The 21,570-nt window shown below is 42.8% G+C and overlaps 1 protein-coding gene across 3 annotated transcripts in view; it reads left to right on the forward strand.

Annotated features, from left to right (window-relative positions):
• The window catches only part of spryd3 (SPRY domain containing 3), a 39,648-nt gene extending 18,085 nt beyond the window's left edge, over positions 1 to 21,563 (forward strand). For all 3 annotated transcript variants that reach the window (XM_068325564.1, XM_068325572.1, XM_068325555.1), the window contains exons 7-11: positions 3,282 to 3,431; positions 12,679 to 12,736; positions 17,831 to 17,950; positions 18,236 to 18,375; positions 19,227 to 21,563. In XM_068325564.1, coding sequence (XP_068181665.1) covers positions 3,282 to 3,431; positions 12,679 to 12,736; positions 17,831 to 17,950; positions 18,236 to 18,375; positions 19,227 to 19,361 — 603 coding nt within the window. In that variant the 3' untranslated portion in view covers positions 19,362 to 21,563. The remainder of the gene's footprint in view (positions 1 to 3,281; positions 3,432 to 12,678; positions 12,737 to 17,830; positions 17,951 to 18,235; positions 18,376 to 19,226) is intronic.
• Positions 21,564 to 21,570: the final 7 nt, after the last annotated feature.

Genomic DNA, 21,570 nt, shown 5'->3' on the forward strand with positions numbered 1-21,570 from the left:
GTCTGTGAGTAACAAATGAGAGAGATTGGCAGCTATCAGAGTAAGAATGCTTTGCTCAAGGCTACATCAATATTTGTGTCCTCTCATCTCTCCCCTCTTATTAGTCGGCATTAAGAAGCAATAAAAGGCGTGACTGAGTGTTCATTACACCAAAACGGTTTCTTACTCTACTAAGAGGAACAGCAGTTGTCCAAACATGAACATGCAGCAGGTTAGGAACATGAGATCAAATGGCAGGGTAGTCATGTAAAGGTATAATCTGCAGATCTTTACGTAGAAATGTAGAAGTACTTCATAGAGATGTGAAGGTCCAGTCCAATGTAAGGGATAAAATGTCCCCATGTTTCAAGAAAAGCAATGTCTTTAAAGTGTCAAGTAATCCAGTAAAATATTTACAGGTACCTCTGGCGCAGACGTTGTGTTCTTACTGCTCTGTTTGCAGCATGACACAAAATGTACTTGACCGGGTTCCATGAAACATTGCGAGATGATTGTAAGGCCCGTGACCACAAGATTAAAGGGGATCTAGATGTAGAGGCAGATTATATTCTAACAGTCCAAGACAGAACAATCTATCTGATGGAATTTTGTGAAAATTGGAAAAATTGGTGAAAATTAATTCACCAATTAAAGTGACTTTGTGGAATAAACCACAAGATTAATGCTAAACTGAGATGTCGTCTGCATACGGGGTAATACTGCGTTGCCTGTGTGGTTAGGGTTAAGTGCATATTATTGCCTTGACCAGTAGCTCCTTGAGTAGCAAGACACTGACGACTCATTGAGCAGACGCTGCACAACTGAGAAGAGAACTTATTTCCCTGGTTGATGCAAATGAAAACTCTCATGGTTCTCATATCGCCTTCTCTTGCAGATTAGCCATGAAAAATAATATAACTGACTTTGATTTAAGGGTTCTTCAGTCTGGAGCTCTCATTGCTACTTAGTGGCATGTGAGTTCTGCATGCATTTGAGTATCTTACCAATTTTATTTGGTCAGTGAAGATATAGTATGCCAGCTATAGCCTCAGCATTAGATGACTTTGTAAAGTCACAGTAACTAGCTTGTGGTAAATCATAAGCCTCCTCTCTGGAGTCTGTGCCAGGAGGAAGAACAACCCCATCAGTGTGCATGTACAGTATTAAAGTTTCTCCTTAGTTGCTGGGCTTGGTGCAGCTGGTTGTTGGGGATCTGTGGTAAAATCCTGAAGAACTTTTGATTCGTCTGTCTTCTTGTGGTTTGTCTGAATTGGATTAGAACAGGACTGTTTTAGGGTTGTGGTGAAAACAAAACAGATGCTCTACCAAAGTAGCATGGACTCTGGTACGAGTGCTTCACACTCACAAATGTACATTTGCCTGCTTGATGCCGAACCGAACTCTCAAACTGTGGTGTGTTTTGTCACTGCCTAGAATTCAATTATGCATACTTAATTAGTTGTTTGAATTAGGTTTGAGTAGGGATTTCATATCGGATGAAAACTGCTCTATTTTTAAAAACTGAAATGTACTGTATATGTCTGAAGAAATAAAAATAATTGTCAAATTTTTCTAATGGTGAACAGAAAATCAGGGGTCACCTCTGATTTGAAAGAAGTTTGAACTATGGCGAGAAGATTGTTATCTCAATCCCTGATTCCAGAAAGTTCAGGACATTGCCTATGTTTAAATGTACACTATGTTCCACTGTGACAACGGTCCAATTTTTATACAAGTTTTATCAGCATATGGTTTTCCATTTGGATGTTCCCAGTGCAGTGTTTTATCATCCAGACATATTGGACATGTCACTATTATTTAACGAGCATTATTTGGATATTTATATTCCACATTTAGAAGGTTCATCTCAGCTCGGGTTTCTGCATGGCTCTACGATAAATCTGTGGAAAGCACGGACACTATTTAAATAAGGTGTGCCAGTCAGAGTTGATGAATAGCAGATGTGATGCAGGTGAGTGAAAAAATGCTTCTTTAATCAGGAAATTAGTAAACTTCATTGATGATTATGATGACTAAACTCTGACGAAAAAAAAATACTATACAAAATAAGATATTTGGCTCATCACATTTGTTTTTGGTTTGAAAGCTGTATAGAATTATCAACAACTTTTTTATCAACTTGGAATAACCAAAATTGAAGTTGATCTAGAATAAACAAGTATTCTCAGCAACTATCTTAATCACCATCAAACTCAAACACAAACTTCATCTGAGTATGTACTTTCCATCTCGATGTATTGCCAAGCAACAGGAGAAAACAAAATGCTAAAAATGGTAATAGGTTGATTGAGACACTTGACTTTCAGGTGTGTCCTTCAAGTGGCTGGCTAGTGGAAAGCACACGTGCAAACACGAGGCTTAATACAAAAAGTACTCCTGTCCACCCCCGGCTTGTCTGTCATCCTAGCCTTTCAAACTGGAGGCGTATTCCTCAGTTTGCTCATCCTCACACATTCACACATATGCCTTCATGGCATGGAAACAGCCCTCAGCCTAAAGGCTTTGTGGTTGCCTAGCTGCCCACCTTCTTATCTGGACACACCCTTCCTCACCTGTTTAGATGCTTAGAATCAAAATAAACCTAAAGGTACTGTAATTGCATTCTGATATGGCACTGTACAGCACATGCAACCAAGTAGCTGTTGATACTTGTAGGATCGTCACAATGGGAGGTTCAGGGCGGGTTCGACTGGGTTGGGAACTGTCAATCTGTCATGTTGCCCACTCACTTGGGACACACTTGCAAAAGCTCATTATGTGGAACAACATTGGTGCAAATATCCTGCCCACACTTGATCTGTCATGTCTTCAATATTCTGTAGACACAAACAATTTTGTAAACTCTGTTCCTCCACATGCAGAGGTAAAACTATTGCAGCTGTGAATGGAAACTCTCAAAGGGGTTCCTGGGGTCACTCTTAATGCACCCCTTAAGGGCATGCATTGTGTTGTGCTTTTTTGCGCAGACTTGAAGTAACAACTTTTAGCTTTTTTTAATTTGATTCGTCAATTGTATTTTTAAGGGTTTATTACCAACAAATTGAAGATCGTTTTTACCAGTGTCATTTGGTTTCTGTTGTGACTCTTCAAAAACTGTTGGATGCAGTTCAAGAAACCGTGAATCTAAGCATTTGATTTTATTCCAAATTTGCTTGTTTTAACATTTTTAGGCATGACATCCACATCAGCACAAATTAGGTTTGAGTAGCAACATCATTTGTGTCCTTGGAGACATATTTCCATGATCTTCTTGTCTCACAACCTGTTTGTCCCCCCCCCAGGTTTTGGAGTATGTCGGCAAGGGAAAGAGCATCATGGACGTGGGCTTGGCCCAGGCCCGCCAGCCACTCACCACTCGCTGCCACTACTTTGAGTTGGAGATCATAGATGCTGGGGAGAAATGCTATATCGCCCTGGGCCTGGCGAGAAGGGTGAGCTGAAAAAATTGTCCAGTATGGGGGGCATGATATCGTTGAAGAGGGTAATGCAAATATCACGACACTGTCTAAGATATGCTTCAGTACCACCTTAAAAACCAGTGGGCTGCTGTTGGACTGCATGCTGGTGATGCACATGCACAGACAATTACTGTGAGGATATGACACATTATAAATGCAACTTCATTATATATTAAATACAAATTCATTATAAATGATGATTTAATTCTTTTTGCACTTCCCACTGCTTTCCCACAGTCATTTAAACATATATTAGACAGTGAATTTCAGTGAACTGAGGAATGTAGAGAGGATAAATCTGCTGGTTGTGTCTACCATACTGCTGTCTTATGCCCTCCTCCACCCACTTTCCCCGCGTGCCTATAGTTCAGCAATGATCTCACAACATACTAATGATGGAAAAATAAATTGGGAATTAGGCTGTTAATTAACGTGTGAAAAATGTACCTCAGACTGTGGTGTGGACGCCTGTTGATATTTGTAATGAACGACAATGTTAAACCCGTCCATCCTAGTCTCAGAAGAAAAGATGATGTCTGGCCCATAAAGGCACTGTCATAAATGTCCTTTTCTGTCCCGTTACCTGGTAGCTCGGCCGTTCTTTGTGTAGATGAAACACCCCAGAGGAAAATACAATTAGAGAAATTTTAACGACTCTCATTTGAACCCTTGTTTCTTTTTCCAAAGAATGCACATGCGGTTCCCATTTCTGCATTAGCACTTTAGCTCTGCTTTGAACAATAGACTAACCTGTTGATGTTGGTGCGCTAGGTGTGGCTCATATACACGAAAACATACAAAGAACGAATCAACCGAGGATTTATATATGAAGATATAAAAGCAATGGTTTGGGATTTTGTAGCAGTTACACCAGGTCTGTTTTCTTTACAACGGGTGTAGATACATGATTAAACCTGCGTAAATGTGTCCCTTCTCATTAATGGTTTCTCTCTCATTTACTTTACATTGCTTTATGTTGTGTAACTCTTTAAGTTAGTTTCTCTGGCAGTATAGAGTGCATGATTTGTAAGTTTGGATTTGAATGTGCTATGAGAGCGAAATATTAGTGCCAAAACCAAGGCCTGTGGACAGCTGCCAACCCCGTCTCTCCCAGGGTCAAGCCTCTGCTCCTTTTTACTAGCAAAAATAAAAGATGAAACTTGTACGTCTTTCAAATCTGAGGGGAATTTAAAGCAAGAACCGAGGAATGTACCGGTTGTTGAATTATATTAAGACAATACTAGATACTCGTGGCTGTGTCCCAAAGCACGTCTCATATCTCAGATTTTCGCTTGTATCTTCTTCCTCTTTGCCTTTGGGCTTGTTAGGGGGTCGCCACAGCGCGTCATCCCTTTCCATGTCAGCCCATCTTCTTCATCCTCCTCTGTCCTCACTGACACCAACTGCCCTCATGTCTTTCCTCACTACATCCATCCACCTTCTCTTTGGTCTTCCTCTTGCCCTCTTGCCTGGTAGCTCCATCCTGAATACCCCGAACAAAAAATATGGACAGAGTGACGGCTCGTATCTCAGAAAACTCATGTTTAGTAGCTTGTGTCTCAAGGTTCTTTTGTATGTCGAATCAATTTGACTCCAGGGTAAACTGAAAATAAACATTCCCAGTTCTGTACTGTACTTTATTTGAGTGCATCTTCAATAATATATGGTCAATTGGAACCTATTTTAAGCTTACAAACAAATTTTATTTTTTTAAAAATTAAAAGAATTCTAAATTAATACAATTTTGTGATGTTTACCATACATTGGGGACGCTTATTTATGAATGAATGATAGCATGAACGCCTTTAAAGTTGAATAAAATGATGCAAACTTGATTTCTATATATCTGTATATCTGTCTGTGTATCTATCTACCTATCTGCCTATATATCTGTCCATCCATCCATCCATCCATCCATCCATCATATAGTTCAAAGGAGAGTAGATCAAAGGTCAGCCTGGCTTCAATCTACTCACCAGCACTCAACACTCAGAGGTGCTGAGATGACATTGTGAGTGCCTGAGCAACCCTGAAGACGCCCAGATTGTCAGTGGTGGATATGATCTTCTCTAATTTCTTATGCTGCAAGAGTAGTATTATTTTTTTCATTTTAGAGGTATGAGAAAGGTCTTAAAGGTCATGGCACTTTTACTAAAAATGTGCACATATCCGCAGGAGTTCATGGTCACATACACATACCCACAAGTTAACACACGCAAACATTGCTCTCATGGTTGAGGAGGAAGACTGGTGATGCCTCAGTCCCATTACCTCCTCTGAGTTCTCTCCGTTAATACAACTCCACTGTTTTTCCCTGCATCTGGGTTTCATTATTAAGATGTGAAGTTTAGTTTCAGTGGAGGCAAGAAAGAACTTGGGTACGTTTGCATGCAGGGTTTTCTCTACATTACAGTCACCCTTATGGAAGTTTTCTTTTGTGGCACGGCTTTTGTGATCAGAATGCTCATTCGTCAACTGCTTTGGTCCTGACTGAATATTCCAACAAAAACTGGGTGAATTAGTATGAAAATAGAATACAGGTGATCATGACCATGAAATTTAAATTAAAAAGTTAAATATTGTATTTGCTTTCAAAATCAGGATCTGGGTGGGTAAATCAGGAGAACTTGGATGTTTTTATCAAGTGTTGGCAAACAAATGAACTAAAAGTAAAACACTTTTGTCACGACTGTACTCTGAGCTGTCCATCCCACCAGATCTTAAAAGAATCCTTCCCCCTAACAAGATGTTAAAGGAGAACGTGAGGTTGAGCACATTAAAACTAAATTAAAAATGGTTTAGGAAATGGTCACAATACATACCTGAATCCCCTAAGCCACTGTAATCAATTTTCTATTCAACAAAGAAGTCAGAGGATATTATGTCATATGATGAATTTGAAAGGACGGTAAATGTGTTGTTTTGTAATCTACGATCTGTTTGTGACCCCGCTGTAGTTCCTGGACCTGCAGTGACCTCTGGCTTCAGCTGTCATTCCTCTGAAGTATTGCGTCTCCACGAACATATTATGCATTTATATTGTTGTGTTACCATCCGGTACACACAGGTTTCCAGGCTATGGAACAAAGAGACAGATCTAAATGTAATTACGGCACTGGGAGCGCTTGCGTCCATGATGAAATTGTGTTGGGACTGAGAGGGTGGGGTCACAAAAAATAAGATCAAAACATTGTGAGAGGATAGAAAAGTGATGAAGCAGATGGGAGGATGAAGGCTTGTGTATGGATGGTCGGGTGTCGTCACGAGGCGCTGAAGGGACAGATATGTATTTCAGCAGCTATCAGTCAGTGTCAGAATGTAAGTGATGGTTTTCTCAGATTACTCCTGACACTCTGTCTCTGATGACTTTATTGACTCACTGTCTGCTCACGCACTTAAATATAGTCTTCAAACCATACGCACAAAGCTGACAGCATGCACTCTGACACAGAAACGAGGGATACGCCAGCTCAAACTGCTCATGAGACTGGAATGCCTGTGTTTCCTTTGTCCTGCTATGCCCCAGGTCTCTCCAGGCTCTCCTCCTCTTCCTGCTGTGATGCAGCAGTCATACACACCCTTCTTGTTTTGCGTCTGATCTGGAAGCTGAAGAACATGAAACTCCACCAGCACAAAAACTTTATCCTTGGTGGAACACATTAGCAAAAATTTCATTAGCTGATTGTTTGACAGGTAATTGTATTAGTCATAGTTTGCTCTTTCCAGCTTCTCAGATGTAAGAATTAAGTTTGTCGTTCGTCTCCATTAACTAGGAGTCATGTGTAGAATGATAGGTTATTAGTACATCATTTGAAGTCCTGTTTCAGGCGGTAGTCCCAGAAACTGTCAGTTACAGGAAGTCAGTATCAGCACTGATGTGTTGGAATATTTGTCCGCAGGTATAACCAAAAACCACAATGTGTTTTATCATTATCATTTTTATCAGTTTATACTGAGTGATCGTATAAACTGGACTGATAAAGATAATCCAGGGCCACCAGGAGACAGCGTGTCATCCCACCCTGCCAAATAAACTGGAGTCCACGAGCTCTTTCAGTTCAGTAGTCAGTTGAAAGTAAATTTAGAAATCACTATAGTAAAGACTTCATGTATAGGATGATGAAGGTCCTCGTTCTAATTTTCTTTCTTTGAGTTAGCTGCTAACTTCCATTAGATGCTATTTTATGCTGCTGAATTGCACAGGTTGCCGTTGTTATTAAATGAACACCTTTTCGTACAGGTGTAGATACTCATTTCTCATTTTAAAGCAACGGGTCGGTAAAAAGGGGGCGTTTAGGAGTAGAGAGGACAAGAAGGCGTTGTCGATGTGTAGGGTGCTTACCTGACCACTACAGAACATACCCAAACCGAAATCTGCCATGTCTCAGCCCCACACAGTGTGTGTCCTTTGGTTCTTCTACTCTACAGCAGAACATGGCGAGCGATCTATCAAATTTATGTTTGTATCAGGGTAATCGCTTGTAGATTCATTTGCGTCCATAACAGTTTATGGACATGCCCAAACACAGATCATCAGCTGATGTCAGAACGCTGTTGTTATCGTGTGAGGAACTCGAGGTTTTAACTCGACAAACACAAGGTTAGACAAACAGACCTGCATTTAGTTTCCTACGCAGGCCTCTGCCCAACCCCTATAGGTGAGGGTTGCGTGGGCACGAACAAACAAACACACCGCTTTCCATCCCTACAGTTGCGTTCACCCATACGCTCACATCCGTTGTAATTCGTGGCTTAAGTTATATGGTAAGACCTCTCTGCGATACACCGCTGATAGTTGCAGATGATGGGTATCTGGTTCCACAGGCTTCCCTGCTCAGCCCGCACCTTTCCTCCTTTATTATTTCAGACTTGTTTACCCTGCCGTTGTGTGGAAACGCATCCTGATGAAGGTATGGCAGCTGTCGATCTGATATTGCAGACCTTCCCTCTTCCATACCGTGGACACAATGCACGTTTGTTCTTATTGGAAGGTGGTTTGTCTTTCTCTGATGCTGTTTGAAGGTCAACTTGGGGGGAGTCACCTTGTTTGAGAGGTTATTGTGTGTTAGTGGATCAACTGGTTTACATGCTGTCTCTTCTTCAATGCAGTTTTCAGAAGGGAAGCTAAGAATGGATTGCAAGTTGAGGGTGGAGGCATATAACGGAGAGTGAAGACTAAAATCTTATATCAGATTGCTCTTATGGTACCTGAACATCCCATTTAAACTCACTTCCATCCAAAACCAACTCCGCTTTCAATCACAACATTTTCCTTCATATTTCTAAAAACATCTGATTAAAACCAAACTTCTGAACGACTAAGTTTGAAGAACAACTCTACACACATCACCGTAAGAACTAACTTATTATACAAATAGTTCTGCAATTGTCTGAAGTGACATACTGAGAGGTTGCTCACCCTAAATGTGATTTGTTTGTTGTTTGCTTAGTCATAAACCAGTGAATTGGATGTATAGAAATTTTTAATAATGTGGCTATAAGACAATGGTAAACCATCTAACAGGATCACAAATGTCTACGAGATTTTATTTCAATAATTTCTGAGGTTACTCCAGTTTGGACCAAGGTTTTCATCAAGATCCTACCTGATAAATTCTAAAGGCCTCCATGTCAGTTTGCAGAGAAGAGAGGGCTGCTTGACTTGTCTCTCCATCTTGCTGTATTTATTTGCTGAATAGAATATTCTGAGTAGATGTTTTGAATCGGAGATGACGGACACAACAATTACCAAGAAGACGGCTATGAAAACAGGCATTTAGCAGTTGATCCATTTATCAGACACAAGTCTGCGGTTTACATTATGGCTCTATAAATCCATCTGTTATTTGTTTAGCCGTTCCTAATGTTGTCTTATTTCAGAGGATTCCTCAAAATCTCTGATCGGCTCAGCGTGGATCATCAATCAGGGAGCAAACGCTCAGACGCTCCTCTGCTTGTGGAGATCCAGCCCACATGCTAGTCAGCCAGAGGAATCCTCCGTCTTGTGGTTTAGACAAGGGGGAAGAGAAGCAGACTTGGCAGATCAAGGCTTTTCAGGCTTGGAGCAGAGGCTGCATTCCTCCATGTCTCTCTTTCTTCCTCTACTGATGTCTCACTCTCTCCTTCTCTCTCCTCCTTTTCCCCCATCCATCTCTATTTCCTATTTCCTATTCCCCAATGGGGTTGTCTGACAGGGTCGTTAATGTTTCCCTGATGTCCTGTCCTCAAACTCTTGTCTGCCTGGCCCGACTAAACCCTTTCTATGGTGTCCCTATTGTTCATTTATCTGCTCCACACGGAGCGTATAATAGTCATTTTGTAGTTTGTTTTGCCTTTTTTATCTCTGTTTGTTCTTTTGTTTGCATAAGAGAACATTTCCCTTTACCGTGTCTTGCCAAGGAAGAGGTTTTTTTTTCTTCTTCTTGGATGTCATTCTGGCCATATTTTGAATTTCTTTCACCTGAGGCTTGATGAAAATAAGTTTCTGGGTTGGCTTTCTGTCTCTTAGTACCAACTAAAAGAAAATGAGAGAGAACTGGACGGCGCTCAGAGTGAATCCATCTGCCAAAGCAGCTCCGTTTGGATCCAGATTCCCACCAAAATGTAATGGATTGTTCCTTGGGCCATGCCCTGCCTCTCCAAATGCATCAAAATCTCTTCATAGCTTTTTGAGTAATCCTGCTAAGAGACAGATGTACGATCAAACACCGGCTAAAACATAATCTCCATTTAGAAGTTGAGAAGTGAGAAAGGACCATGATGTCTCTGCATACCTCCTCCCTCTCTTCCGCAGAACTGTGTTTCTACATTAATGGAATTGAACACAGGAGGACAGATAGTCTCACTTTAGAGTTTCATAACTCTTTGACCATTAAAACCTACTGCTGTTTTGAAATCACATCTGTATAATTATTAGTTTGATAGGCAGTCAAGAAAGATCATAAATTAAATTATATATCTACAGGGTCTAGAAGATCTGTTTGAGACACTAAAGCAGCTCAGTTTAAGCTACAATCAGTTGCACGCTCCTAGCATTATTTTTTTGTTATATAATCGTACTGAATTCTCCATGATCCCTATAATTCCAAATATATTTGGAACCCCAGTTAGATACTCAGCATTAACCATGACGTTAAATGCAATAACTGTTGTAATTGCCCTTATCCCACGATGGCTAACAATCTACACTGAGATGATGATCGGAACTAAAATCTAACGGATTGTTCCCCGATCCCCAGACCCTGACCTCTACAAAACATGTCATCAACATCCATTCATAAGTTTGAGTAATCCTGCTAACAGACACAGACTGGCAAAAAGCAATAACGTCTATTCATCCTCTGATTTTATCCAAAGGTTGGTGCTCTATTTATTTCTGTTGGCATGGCGACGAGTGGAGAATGGCATACATACTGCCAACAGAGGGAGAGAGAAAGAGAGATCCTCAGCTTTTATAGTACAGCTGATTCTCAGATATTTGTTGTTGGGGGGGGGGGGGGGTAAACAGAGGAGCCCTCACACTCATTAATTACATTAACATCTTAAATTTCAGAGGGAATACAGCAGCATGATTTAAAACCTTTGTGCGCTGAGGAACGCTGCAGACCTGCTGCTGGCATTCTGCTTCAGTAGAGTTGACTGATGGAGACTTTTGCATTCCTCTGAACGTCGAAGCATTTCACGTGGGGCTTCGGTCTGGGTTCGGAGAGTGGTCTTTGTTTTGTTTTTGGCTTGTTTTTTTTACCTTTGCCAAACCAAAAGGAGTAAAATGTAAGGAATGTGTGTTTACGCCAGGAGTACACGGATGTTGGACGACTGTACGCCTGTTCTAGAAGCCAGCATACGATCGGAGGGACACATAGGAAGCCTGTACTGTTATGATTGAAGGTGTTTGTGATTAATGTCACAATAGAGAGTTCACATGATTTCCTTAATGTTATTGTGACTTTTCAGTTGTAATTATGATATTAACAGCCGATTTGTCTTCCAAATTTCAGCACGAACGCTTCAACCAAGTGGTGTTCTGAAACAAAGGGACAGGAGGAGAAGTTTATTTCATGAAGTGATTCAAATGCAAACTCATTTCCTCAAACGTTGATGCTGAAGTATGTAAAAATGTGAATAAAAACAGTACTCGGTGATTTAATTTACAGCTCAGGACAAAAGAATAGGTGAAAATAACACAAACTGATTGTAAAAAGGACTTTGCTCCCCAAACTGCATGAGAATAATAAATACTTTAATAGTGATTAGATGCTCTTATATTCTGACTTTAGATGATGAAATCTACTAAATCTTAGCAACTTTGCGGTAAGAATCTTTTTTCTTAAATTGTCGGAGTGTTTGCCTTTCAGGGGGGTGAACCCCTCCCATCGTTACTTCAGGAAGATTCATTAAGCTCCTCATGGCTGGTCTTTTTATGCCCAGTTGTGTTACCGATCGGTTGCCAGTCCTGAGATGTTACACCAGGTGGTTTTCTTTCACTATTACAACTGTTTTGTTTCAACATGGGAAAATAATCTTCAAAGTACATGATGAAATTTCTCATTTAATGCTTGTTTTGGTGTTTTTGTGCCATTTTCAATTAAATCTGGGATTTCAAGGTTTTGGAAATCATCATATTCTGTCTCTTGACACAGCTTCCCAACGTTCTTGGAAATGAGGTTGTAACATTCCATTTCCCAATCTCATCCATTAGTCCTCATCCTGGGCATTCTCTTTAGTAAAAGTAGCTACACATTCAAACTGGGTTATGTTTGAAAGGAATGTTATTGTGGTCGTTCTTGGCAACACCTGCTTTACTCTGATGATATTCTTACCCTCACCTTAATCAATTTCACTCGTCGTTCCTAAACCTAACTTTACCCAACCAACAAATGCAGCCCAGGCAGAGGAAGAGTATGTTGGGTCTTACCAAGAAAAACTCACTTAATTTCCTATACTAGGGTTAACTTGGTCTACCCTGTGAGACAAGAACAATGCAGTTCTGTGTTCCGATGATCAGCTGGTGAGGTGCCGAAGTCGTACCGGAGACGTACCGCTTGGGCCTCGGTGTTTTGGCCTTCAATCATGTGTGCAGACATCGCCGGTGCAGAACTTTGACAGTTTGTATTTTTTAGAATCAGCTGGTGATTCCATAAAACAAGCAGCACCCCATATCTGTCACGTATTCATGACTGTTGAAGTTTTGACCTGCGTACGGGTTTTTGTGTCATTGCAGGACTACCCCAGGAACCGACACCCCGGGTGGAGCAGAGGGTCGGTCGCATACCACGCAGGTACTTTTTTCTTCTTCTTCTTCTTCTTCTAATGTTTCGATCTCTTCTTCTGCATTCTAAAAAGAAGGTTGCCTGTTATTCCCTCTGTGAGTGTGGAATATTCCCTCATCGTCTTGCTGCACCGAAGTAAATAAATGTGATGTGCTTCTTTTTAAAGCATCCACTGTTTCTTCTGAGGCTCACATTCAAACCATCACAGGGTATCGTCTCAGCAGGATGTTAAGGTGCCTAGCACAACACAGATGGAGGATTGTGGGTAGATAAAAGGGACAAAAGCAGATAAAACAGTGACAGCATCAGAAAGAATGATATCCCCATCTCCATCATTTCTCCCTCGGTCTCTTTCTGTCATCTAAATATCTCTCACAGCTATGAAACTTGGTTATCTTTATCTGCTGGTGTTTTCGCACACACACACACACACACACACACACACGTTCAGGCTTGGTTGTTTGCGACGACAGGCCTGCAAACATTATCTTTACAGGCATCTGCATAAAACCCCCACAGCTCCCATTCCAGTCCTCAGCACCCCTCGCTATCAGTGCCAAGAGATTAGCTATCAAACGCCGCCGCCGTGATTTGAGAATGGTGGAAGCTAGGTAGGTGGTTGTTGTTACGCTGTACTGTAGGAGCTACAGTAGGTTTATCTGAAAATTCACTCTCACAGTTAAGATCTGGTGAGTCCTTATCGCACCCAAGCAGCTTGGAGCTAGCTGGCTTTTATCTGCTTTATTTTGGTCTGAAGCATCCCGTTGTTAATCTCTCTCCTGGGGGGATTTTAGCTGCTCTCGCTCTGAGGGGATTCACACACCACAGATGTCGCTTTTATATCGTATGTTTTTCCAACCAGGAAATGTGTTTTATTTTTTCGAGAACAGTTTCTTTTCCAGGTTTTCTTCCAGTTGTCCTCCAATCAGCAATCAAAACACATTCTCCTCTTCACGCCGCACATTCCGTTCATGCTTCCAGTCGGTGTTTATTGTACCAAAACTCCACTGTGCGGATTCCGTTTTACCTCTGAACGCATTGACAATAACAACAGTCGAGGACTGAGCATCCTGCACATCCCTCTTCGCTGAGTGACGGACTGGGCCAGTCGTTCACGGGGGCTCATCGCGCCCGTCCCAGAGGTCTAGCGCTGTGGTCTACTTGGTTTGGCTACCGAGCTTTGGACACCACAGAAATGTGCACGCCCCAGCACAGCTCCCATTAATCTTATTTGTTAGAGACTAAAATGATGTATGCGGTTTTCCACGCTGTGCGTATGAGGTTTGCCTTCCCATGCTTGGGTTAATGTGCAGGCTGTGATCCAGCTACTTAAAATCAACAGCCATGGCCTCTTCTTCATGATTTACCTCTGCTTCTCCAGGCTTCCAAGATTTTCTCCGAGCAGCTCAGGAGCCTTGAAAATTGCAGGCAGACGCTCTTTGGCAGCGTGACAGACTCCATGTACAGGCAGTATATGCATATAACCGCAAAGAAGAAATGGTATGTCGTGTCTTTTTTTGCTCGGTGCGGGGCCAGAATGCTTGCGAAGAAATGTTTTTTGTGACACTCTGCGCCTCCGTTTAATGAATTCTTACGGCTCGTTGTGTTTGACCTCGCCGTCTAAAGGGCTAAGTGAATATTCTTGGCAGGCCTTAGCTTTGTGTAAACAGTAGAAGCTCATTGTTGCGTTGTTATCATACCTCATGCTGTGACTTAATGCACTCGGAGTGTTTGTTATGCTGAGTTTTATTATGCAGCCTGGAGTCAAGTACATAAATTACATAATGATCCAGAGCAACATCCTTCCTTTATTTAGTTATATTTTGCAGTTTGACGCCTCTGCTCAATTTCTGTCGCCCTGATTAATGGAGCGTTCCATGTGGCGAGCTTTGTTGTGACTCAGGTACGTCCTGTGATGCGTTATTGACTTTAGAGGTTCCAGATATGTCCCAGTTACATATACTCAGAGTCTGCCAACCATATCGCTGCTCCTTTGTACAGCTTGTGTAGTTTGAGAGTTCTCTGGCCTGTGTTACCACAAAGTGTTTGCATTGGCCCTCCATCCCGTGTTTGGCTCAGGTCAGCTATGCAAGTTTATGGGCCGTAGGGAACTGCAAGCCCCTTTGTGCCCTATCAGAAGCAATCAGCCATCCAACCAGTGAGTGCTCCATGGCAAGCCTCATTAACCCTGTCACCCCCTCCGAACCCCCTATCAGTGACTCTCGTGCTATGACTCAACACCCGCAGATGAAGGTTGTGCTCCACCGCCGACGCCGCCACCACCACCATCTGTCCATCACCACCGAGCCGACCTGAAACGATAGGGCTCGGTAGGACCTCTGCTCCATATCAGTGGACCGGGTATAATCTGATTCCAGCTCAGGTTCCGCAGAAACAAATATTCAATAACAACATGTTGTGATGGGGGATTATATTACCGTCTTATCTAATGGGATGTTTTCTCCCCCAACAGATGCAGAGAGACTCCTGTAGGATATGAAGTCTCTCTGAATGTGTGTCCTCTACGTCGTCACACGGCTTGTAGAAGTGTTCTTAACTCCTGATGGTCTCTGAACTCATTAAATTACCCATTTTTTATGTTTTTAGGGTATTTGACTTGGAAGGCGCTGGGGCGGAGCTTTGGGAATCTTAGGTGGCGTCAAAACGCTTTAGGTTCATCCAGAGTTCTTTATTTTTTACTTGATCCGTCTTTAAATTGGTCCTGATTTCAATTTCAGGATCATCTTCATCAGGTCTGTGACAGCAGAACAAAACCTTATTTAATTCAGTCCCGGACACTTGTTCACTTTTCCTTGTTTCGCGGACGAAAGGTCGCACAAGTGATTGTTTATAGAAACTGTTAACACATGTATGTAGCCTGTGAAAAAAAATGTCTTCACACACTCAACTGAGCTGTGTGAAACATTTGGACGAAGTATCATTTAGTATTTGCTGATTGGTTGTTGATGAATCGGATGTTTCGTCACATCAGCACCACCACCAGTCCCAAAGTAGAACCGGTTGTTGGTCATGGATCGCTGGGGCCAGGAAGTAGAGCTCAACACTTGGTGATAAACCCAGGAGGCGTCGGACGTGGAATTCAGACTCAATCCATCGGAACGTGTGCAAACGTGTGTGTTTGTCTGCGTGTAGATGAAATCATGGAAGAATCTAAATATTTTCTTTTAATTTTTCTTGTTGTAGGAGTGTGTGAAGTCATTGTTTCTGTTACGAGAAAGACTGTTTTCTTGTGCCAGCTGGTGCCGGCCAGGTTCTCGTAGCCACTCCTCCTGCTGGTCTGGATCTGAACCCTAAACCCTGGCTCCAGTTTTTGCCTTATTGTCACTGCGACCATCACCATTGGATTAAGCGACTGGTGGCGGTCGCAGTCGCTAAAACCACTGGCTCTACCAACAACTGCCTCAATTTATGACCTTGGCACTTCCATGAACGCCATCACCCATATTCTCCTCCATACAGGCTGACCAGTCTGAGAGCCAACGCTTGGTCAACACCTCAGCTAATTTTAAAGTCTTTCTAGTCTCCAACATAAATTTTAAGATTTTCCGCCACAGCCTGGCTCCAAAGTGAGCCTGCTTCCTCTATCTCGATTTCCAAACGTTTTAAGCACAATAACACACTTAAGAAAAGCACAAGAACGTATTATTATTATGTGTCTCGCAACCGCCACACGAAATTTGTCTTATTATTGTGGAGATAATTCTGCCTCGCAGGACGTTTTCAAATCTAGAGCATCCATCATCACGTTAGGGACCGCTTTTATTTACTCCTCAACACCAGCGACATCCGTGACTGCAGGCATCGTCGTCTTCAGGTTTAGGCCTGTCACAAAAGAATTATTACACCATCACGAGGGTTTCTTAAAACCAAAAGATGAACCAGATAATAAATAAACAAAGAGAATAAGAATAAAAAATGAGGAAGTGACCATCCAGTCAGCTGAACACGAACAGTGGTCTGTACCTCGGACCTGGGGAGGTCTTCAGAATAAGGTCAGATGTTCATTTGATGTGATTACAGAACGTCTGGGGTCCTTGGAACGTCTTTTAAAACTTTAAAGGATCTCAGATATGCCAACTAACATCTACTTTCTTCTCCACCAATGAGAACTGACATGAGAATACCACATTTGATTGTTGGTTGGACCGGTTCTAACTAGTGATGGTGAAGACTTCTCATGTCGGTGCAAGAAAACCTGGACTAAAGTTCATTTCCATTCATGATTTCCTTCTTTGGAACTTCACAGAATTCTCATGTGGTTTTTCATTTATCTGGAAAAACTTCAATTTGTCATAGAACATATGATAACACAGATGTGAAGTCAGATAAACAATGAAAATATGTTCAAAAGGTCAAGAGTCTGTTCCACTTTGATGCCGTGACGCGGGCAGAACAGAGCTGATCCTCAGTCAGCGACGTCATCCTTCTTTATCGATCTGCCGTTGGGTCGAAGACGGACTGAACGCCCTGGTTGGCTTTCTTTGTGGCGACATCCACATTGGAACCCTCACCCCCATCCTCCATCCTTTGGCTCACCTTCACCTCCAAAGACCCGCTTTGCTATTTTTAGTCGGCTGCGCCTGTGCCGGCGTGACTCCACTGTTTTCCCAGTGCAGGTTGTTGAGACAGGGGCCCACATGCGAGTCGTAATGATACAGAGTCTCCGTCTCCCCCCCGCTGCTCAGATAGAGATTGTTTAAACAGTACCCTGAGCCCGGGACGGGTCCCATGACAACTCCACAAATATTTACCCGCAGCAGGTACGCCGCTTCGCTTGAGGAGCGCTCATCTGCAGCGCCTCAGCCGTGTTTGTCTTTACTTCTTTTTTTTTTTATTGTTGTTGTATATCGCAGTGTGTTGTTGTGATAATTTCCTTTGGTGTACAGTGTGTGTGTGTGTGTGTGTGTTTTTACTAGTGCTGCTTTTACACACCATTATCTGACTGGAATTTCAGGATGTTGTGAATACGAGGACGCCGTTGTGTGTACACACATACTCTGCGGTAAACTAATTTAAAGACGTCCACCTCTCACCAAAGGGAGTATAATTTTAAAAATTATTCACATTTGTGTGTTTCGACAGACGACGGGAAGATCTTTCACGGCAGCGGCGTCGGAGACGCTTTCGGCCCCCGCTGCTTCAAAGGCGACATCATGGGCTGCGGCATCATGTTCCCGCGAGACTACATCATGGATGGTGATGGTGAGCGCGGACGCTTCTTGTGTCCGGAGCGTCCGTGGGGGGGTGTGGCTCTTTAGCATGCTAACCGTGGTTTAGCATTAGCTAGCTTGTTCTTAATGGTGTCGCTGGTGGGAAAGAAGCTGGAAGCAAACCAAGGTAAAAAATAGAGCAGCCACTTCAGGAAGAAATCCCGACCAACTGGTACATCCTGCCTTTCATCACCTGCTGTTTAATCGATGCTGACCTTTGACCTTCACGTGCGTGCTTTGCCTCAAACACACTGATTTTTGCTTTTTTTAAATTAAGGTGACGCGGACGACTGGGATCAGCTGGAGGTCCATGCGGGTCACGCCGCCGTCCAGAACGTTTTGTACCTCAACGACGAAGAGGAGGACGAGGAAGATGGGGAAGAAGCAGAGCAGGAACAGGAGGGCAGGAAGGTCTCGGTGAGTAGCATCTGCAGAGCTGCGTTAGCCGCTGCCCCACAGGTAAGGTGTGCAGGTGTCAAACAGGAAGTAGCAGCGTTCACGTCACCTCCAGACGTGGCTTTGGCACTGCTCGTCTTCTGACGCTTACCTTTACCTTCTTTTTGCGAAAGACTCAGCAGCTGCGTCCGTCACGATCTCATCATACCTGCTTTGTGTTTCCGTGTTTTTTGTCTCTAAATTATTTGCGGTTTCCTCTCTGTCTCGACCCGTAGCGGTGGGGCTCACCTACCCACACACGGTTGCACAAGCAGCATCCGGGGGCGGGTCTCTGAGCGGGCGTGACAGCATTGATGTTGCTCCACTATGTTTAACAATATTCCTTACCTGCACAGAATTCCTTTTATACAGCCAAACCTAACCTATTCCTAACCCTTACTTTAACCTATACCTAGCCCTAACTTTAACCCCAACCCTAACACACAACAATTATTTAATTCTATAAATCTGAATATTTTCAGAAGATACGGCTTGAATTTTGTTGGACGTTTGTTGTGCGGTGCAAAGATAAATTTTTTAAATTTGGCTTCACACGATTGACGACTGGCTCGTGCGTTACATCTCAACATTTCTGAAATTTTAATGTGCACTCAGATTTTTCTCTAAAAATTAATAGAATTTAAAAAAAAAATTGTCAGAATTGAACAATCTGTCTGTGGTGCTGCAGCCTGAGAATCTCATGCTTGTTTTTTTTATTTTTTTATTGTCTGTTTGGAAAATGACGGGAAACAAAAGGATTTCAGGAGTAACTAACATCTTTTATTTAGTCGGCTGGATTTCTAACTCACTGTCGCCCCCCTGTGGTCCTGCAGGTGTTCTTCACAAGGAACGGAAAGCTGATGGGCCGGAGGGAAATGGCACTTCCTCCCGGGGGTCTGTACCCCACGGTGGGGATGCTGAGCACTGGGGAGAAGGTGAAAGTGGATCTCCATCCTCTCAGCGGTTGAGTTCAGAGGACCGACCGGATCGGTGACGCCCTGCAAACAGCTGGCTGCGCTGTAGAGCTCCCCTCCGACAGCCTAGCGCTGTAGCTAACACTCTCCGGAACTGACTCGGTTCAGCTGTACACCCCCGTTGTCTTCCACACACCGCTTCGGCTTTAATTTATAAGACGTCCATCGCAGAAACACACACGGTCCTCCTGGGCGGAGCTTAGCAGGGTGCTGTGACTGATCCGACGCCACGCCTCCAAGCTGAAGACATTGAAATGGTTCTATGCAATCTGTGCTGCTGTCGCGTCACCCCCCCCCCCCCCCTCACACGCACACACACACACACACACATCCTGCATGTAGCTCTGGTGAGTTTCTTTTATCTGTCACGACCCCGAGCTAAATAGAGTGAGGCCAGCATCAGCAGTGCTGAGTCAGGCCTCGCTCTATGTTAAAGTTTCAGGGGACAGACCCCCCCCCCTCCAATCGATCTCTTCCTGTCCTCTCTCAGGGTGAGGCTGCCCTCTTGTGAGCAGTCAGGGACTTGCTGCCCTCCCCCACCAGTGGCTGGAAGTAGGTCCTCGGTTAAAAGCATCAATTCCTATTTTTAATGAAGTGATTCCAGAGAATTACAGGTTTCATCAGGAGGTTTTTAAAAGTGGACTCTTCCTGTTTTCCTGTTGGGACAGAGGGAAGCTAGGCGGGTGTTTTCTACACATCCGTGTCTTCTGAGTTCAGGGAATGCTTGTGTTTAATCAGAGGATGGGGAGACGTTTAGGGCGAACCCGGATGCAGCGGTATATCGTGGTCAAAGCCGTTTAAACTATGAAAGTTATTTTCATTCAACATGTAAGACAGAAATTTTCTACTTTGAAATATCTGAAAGACTTTTATTTTTGTTTTGTTTTTCTTTAAAAATGTTTCCAACATTCAAATTTTCCCGGTTTTCTTCTCGTCTTTTCTGTTTGTCGTGATGCGTTTAAAGACTCTTAGGAGCCAACAGAGGAGAAAGACATTTAAAAATTATCCGTGGTTTTATTCTTTTGTCGTCCGAAGACGTTCTCCGTGATGCTGTGTGTAATTTAAAAGTGACTGCTGGGTTTTGAGGAGACAATGACGTCCAGTCGCTGCATGTTTTCAAAGAAATATTAGTGATGTGTTTGTGGCCCGTGGGACAAATCAGTTTCAACTGGTTTTGTACCTGGAAAGAGTTTTCTCTTTTTGGCATTATGATTAGCGTTCTACTGCATATTCAGATAATCAATACATTGATGATCACCTTAGAACAAAACATTTTTTGTGCACAGCGCTGCAATCAACGGGCGCTGACACCGCTGGTCGTATTCTGTCCGTCGGTGGGGGGCTGGTTTCCACACAGACGGTTCAGAACTGTTTATTGTTGTGTGTCTGTTTGAAGGGAAAGATGAAGATGGTATTTTACTGTATCTGCTAATTCAGTTTAACAGCCTCTTGTCGTTCCTCTGCATCGTCACACATCTATTTATATCCATTACAACCTCAGCAGCACCGCAGAGCTTCCTGTGAGCGGCTTGGGGAAACCTAACGTGATGTAAAGTCACTAAACAGGGTCAAATATTCAATCATATCTGCTGGACTTTGTGTGTGTTTCAGGCTGTTGTCATGCATTTGTTTTATAGAGCCACTGATGTATAAAAAAGTTTTAAATCTTCTGCAGGGCTGGATAGAAAATCCCTTCACCGCCATGTTGAAGGAAAATTGGGTGAACTTTCTCAGCCCTTAAAACCATTTGTGGAGCTCCAGGCTTTGTGATGAAGGAGCACAAGCATGTGGAGGGGAGAAAGGAGTAAATGTTTTTGGAGTCGACGTGCAGCCCTTTTTAAAAGGACTCTTCATCCTCTTCAGCAGAAGCTCTACAAATAGTTTGACCACAAACTTTTTCTGTTCAGGTTGTCGCAGCCTGAAGTGTAAAAATGTAACGCTAGGCAGAGCAAAGATTAGGGACACACGGATGTGGACTTTTTGGACACATCTCAAGTTCAGGGTTTTAAAGACTCTTAAAAGTTTACTTAAAAGCTGTTTACATCCAAGTTTCACCGTTAAACCAAATTAGAGCTAAACCAGATTGAAAACATTTATAGCCTCTCCTGTAATGATTCCTGGCTTGTTCACTTGCACTATAACGACCTGACCTTGTTCCAGTACATGTATGATCATAAATAAAAAGGTTTCACTCATGTAAGTC

The sequence above is a fragment of the Antennarius striatus genome, chromosome 2 (assembly GCF_040054535.1).
Source record: "Antennarius striatus isolate MH-2024 chromosome 2, ASM4005453v1, whole genome shotgun sequence".
NCBI lineage: Eukaryota > Metazoa > Chordata > Actinopteri > Lophiiformes > Antennariidae > Antennarius > Antennarius striatus.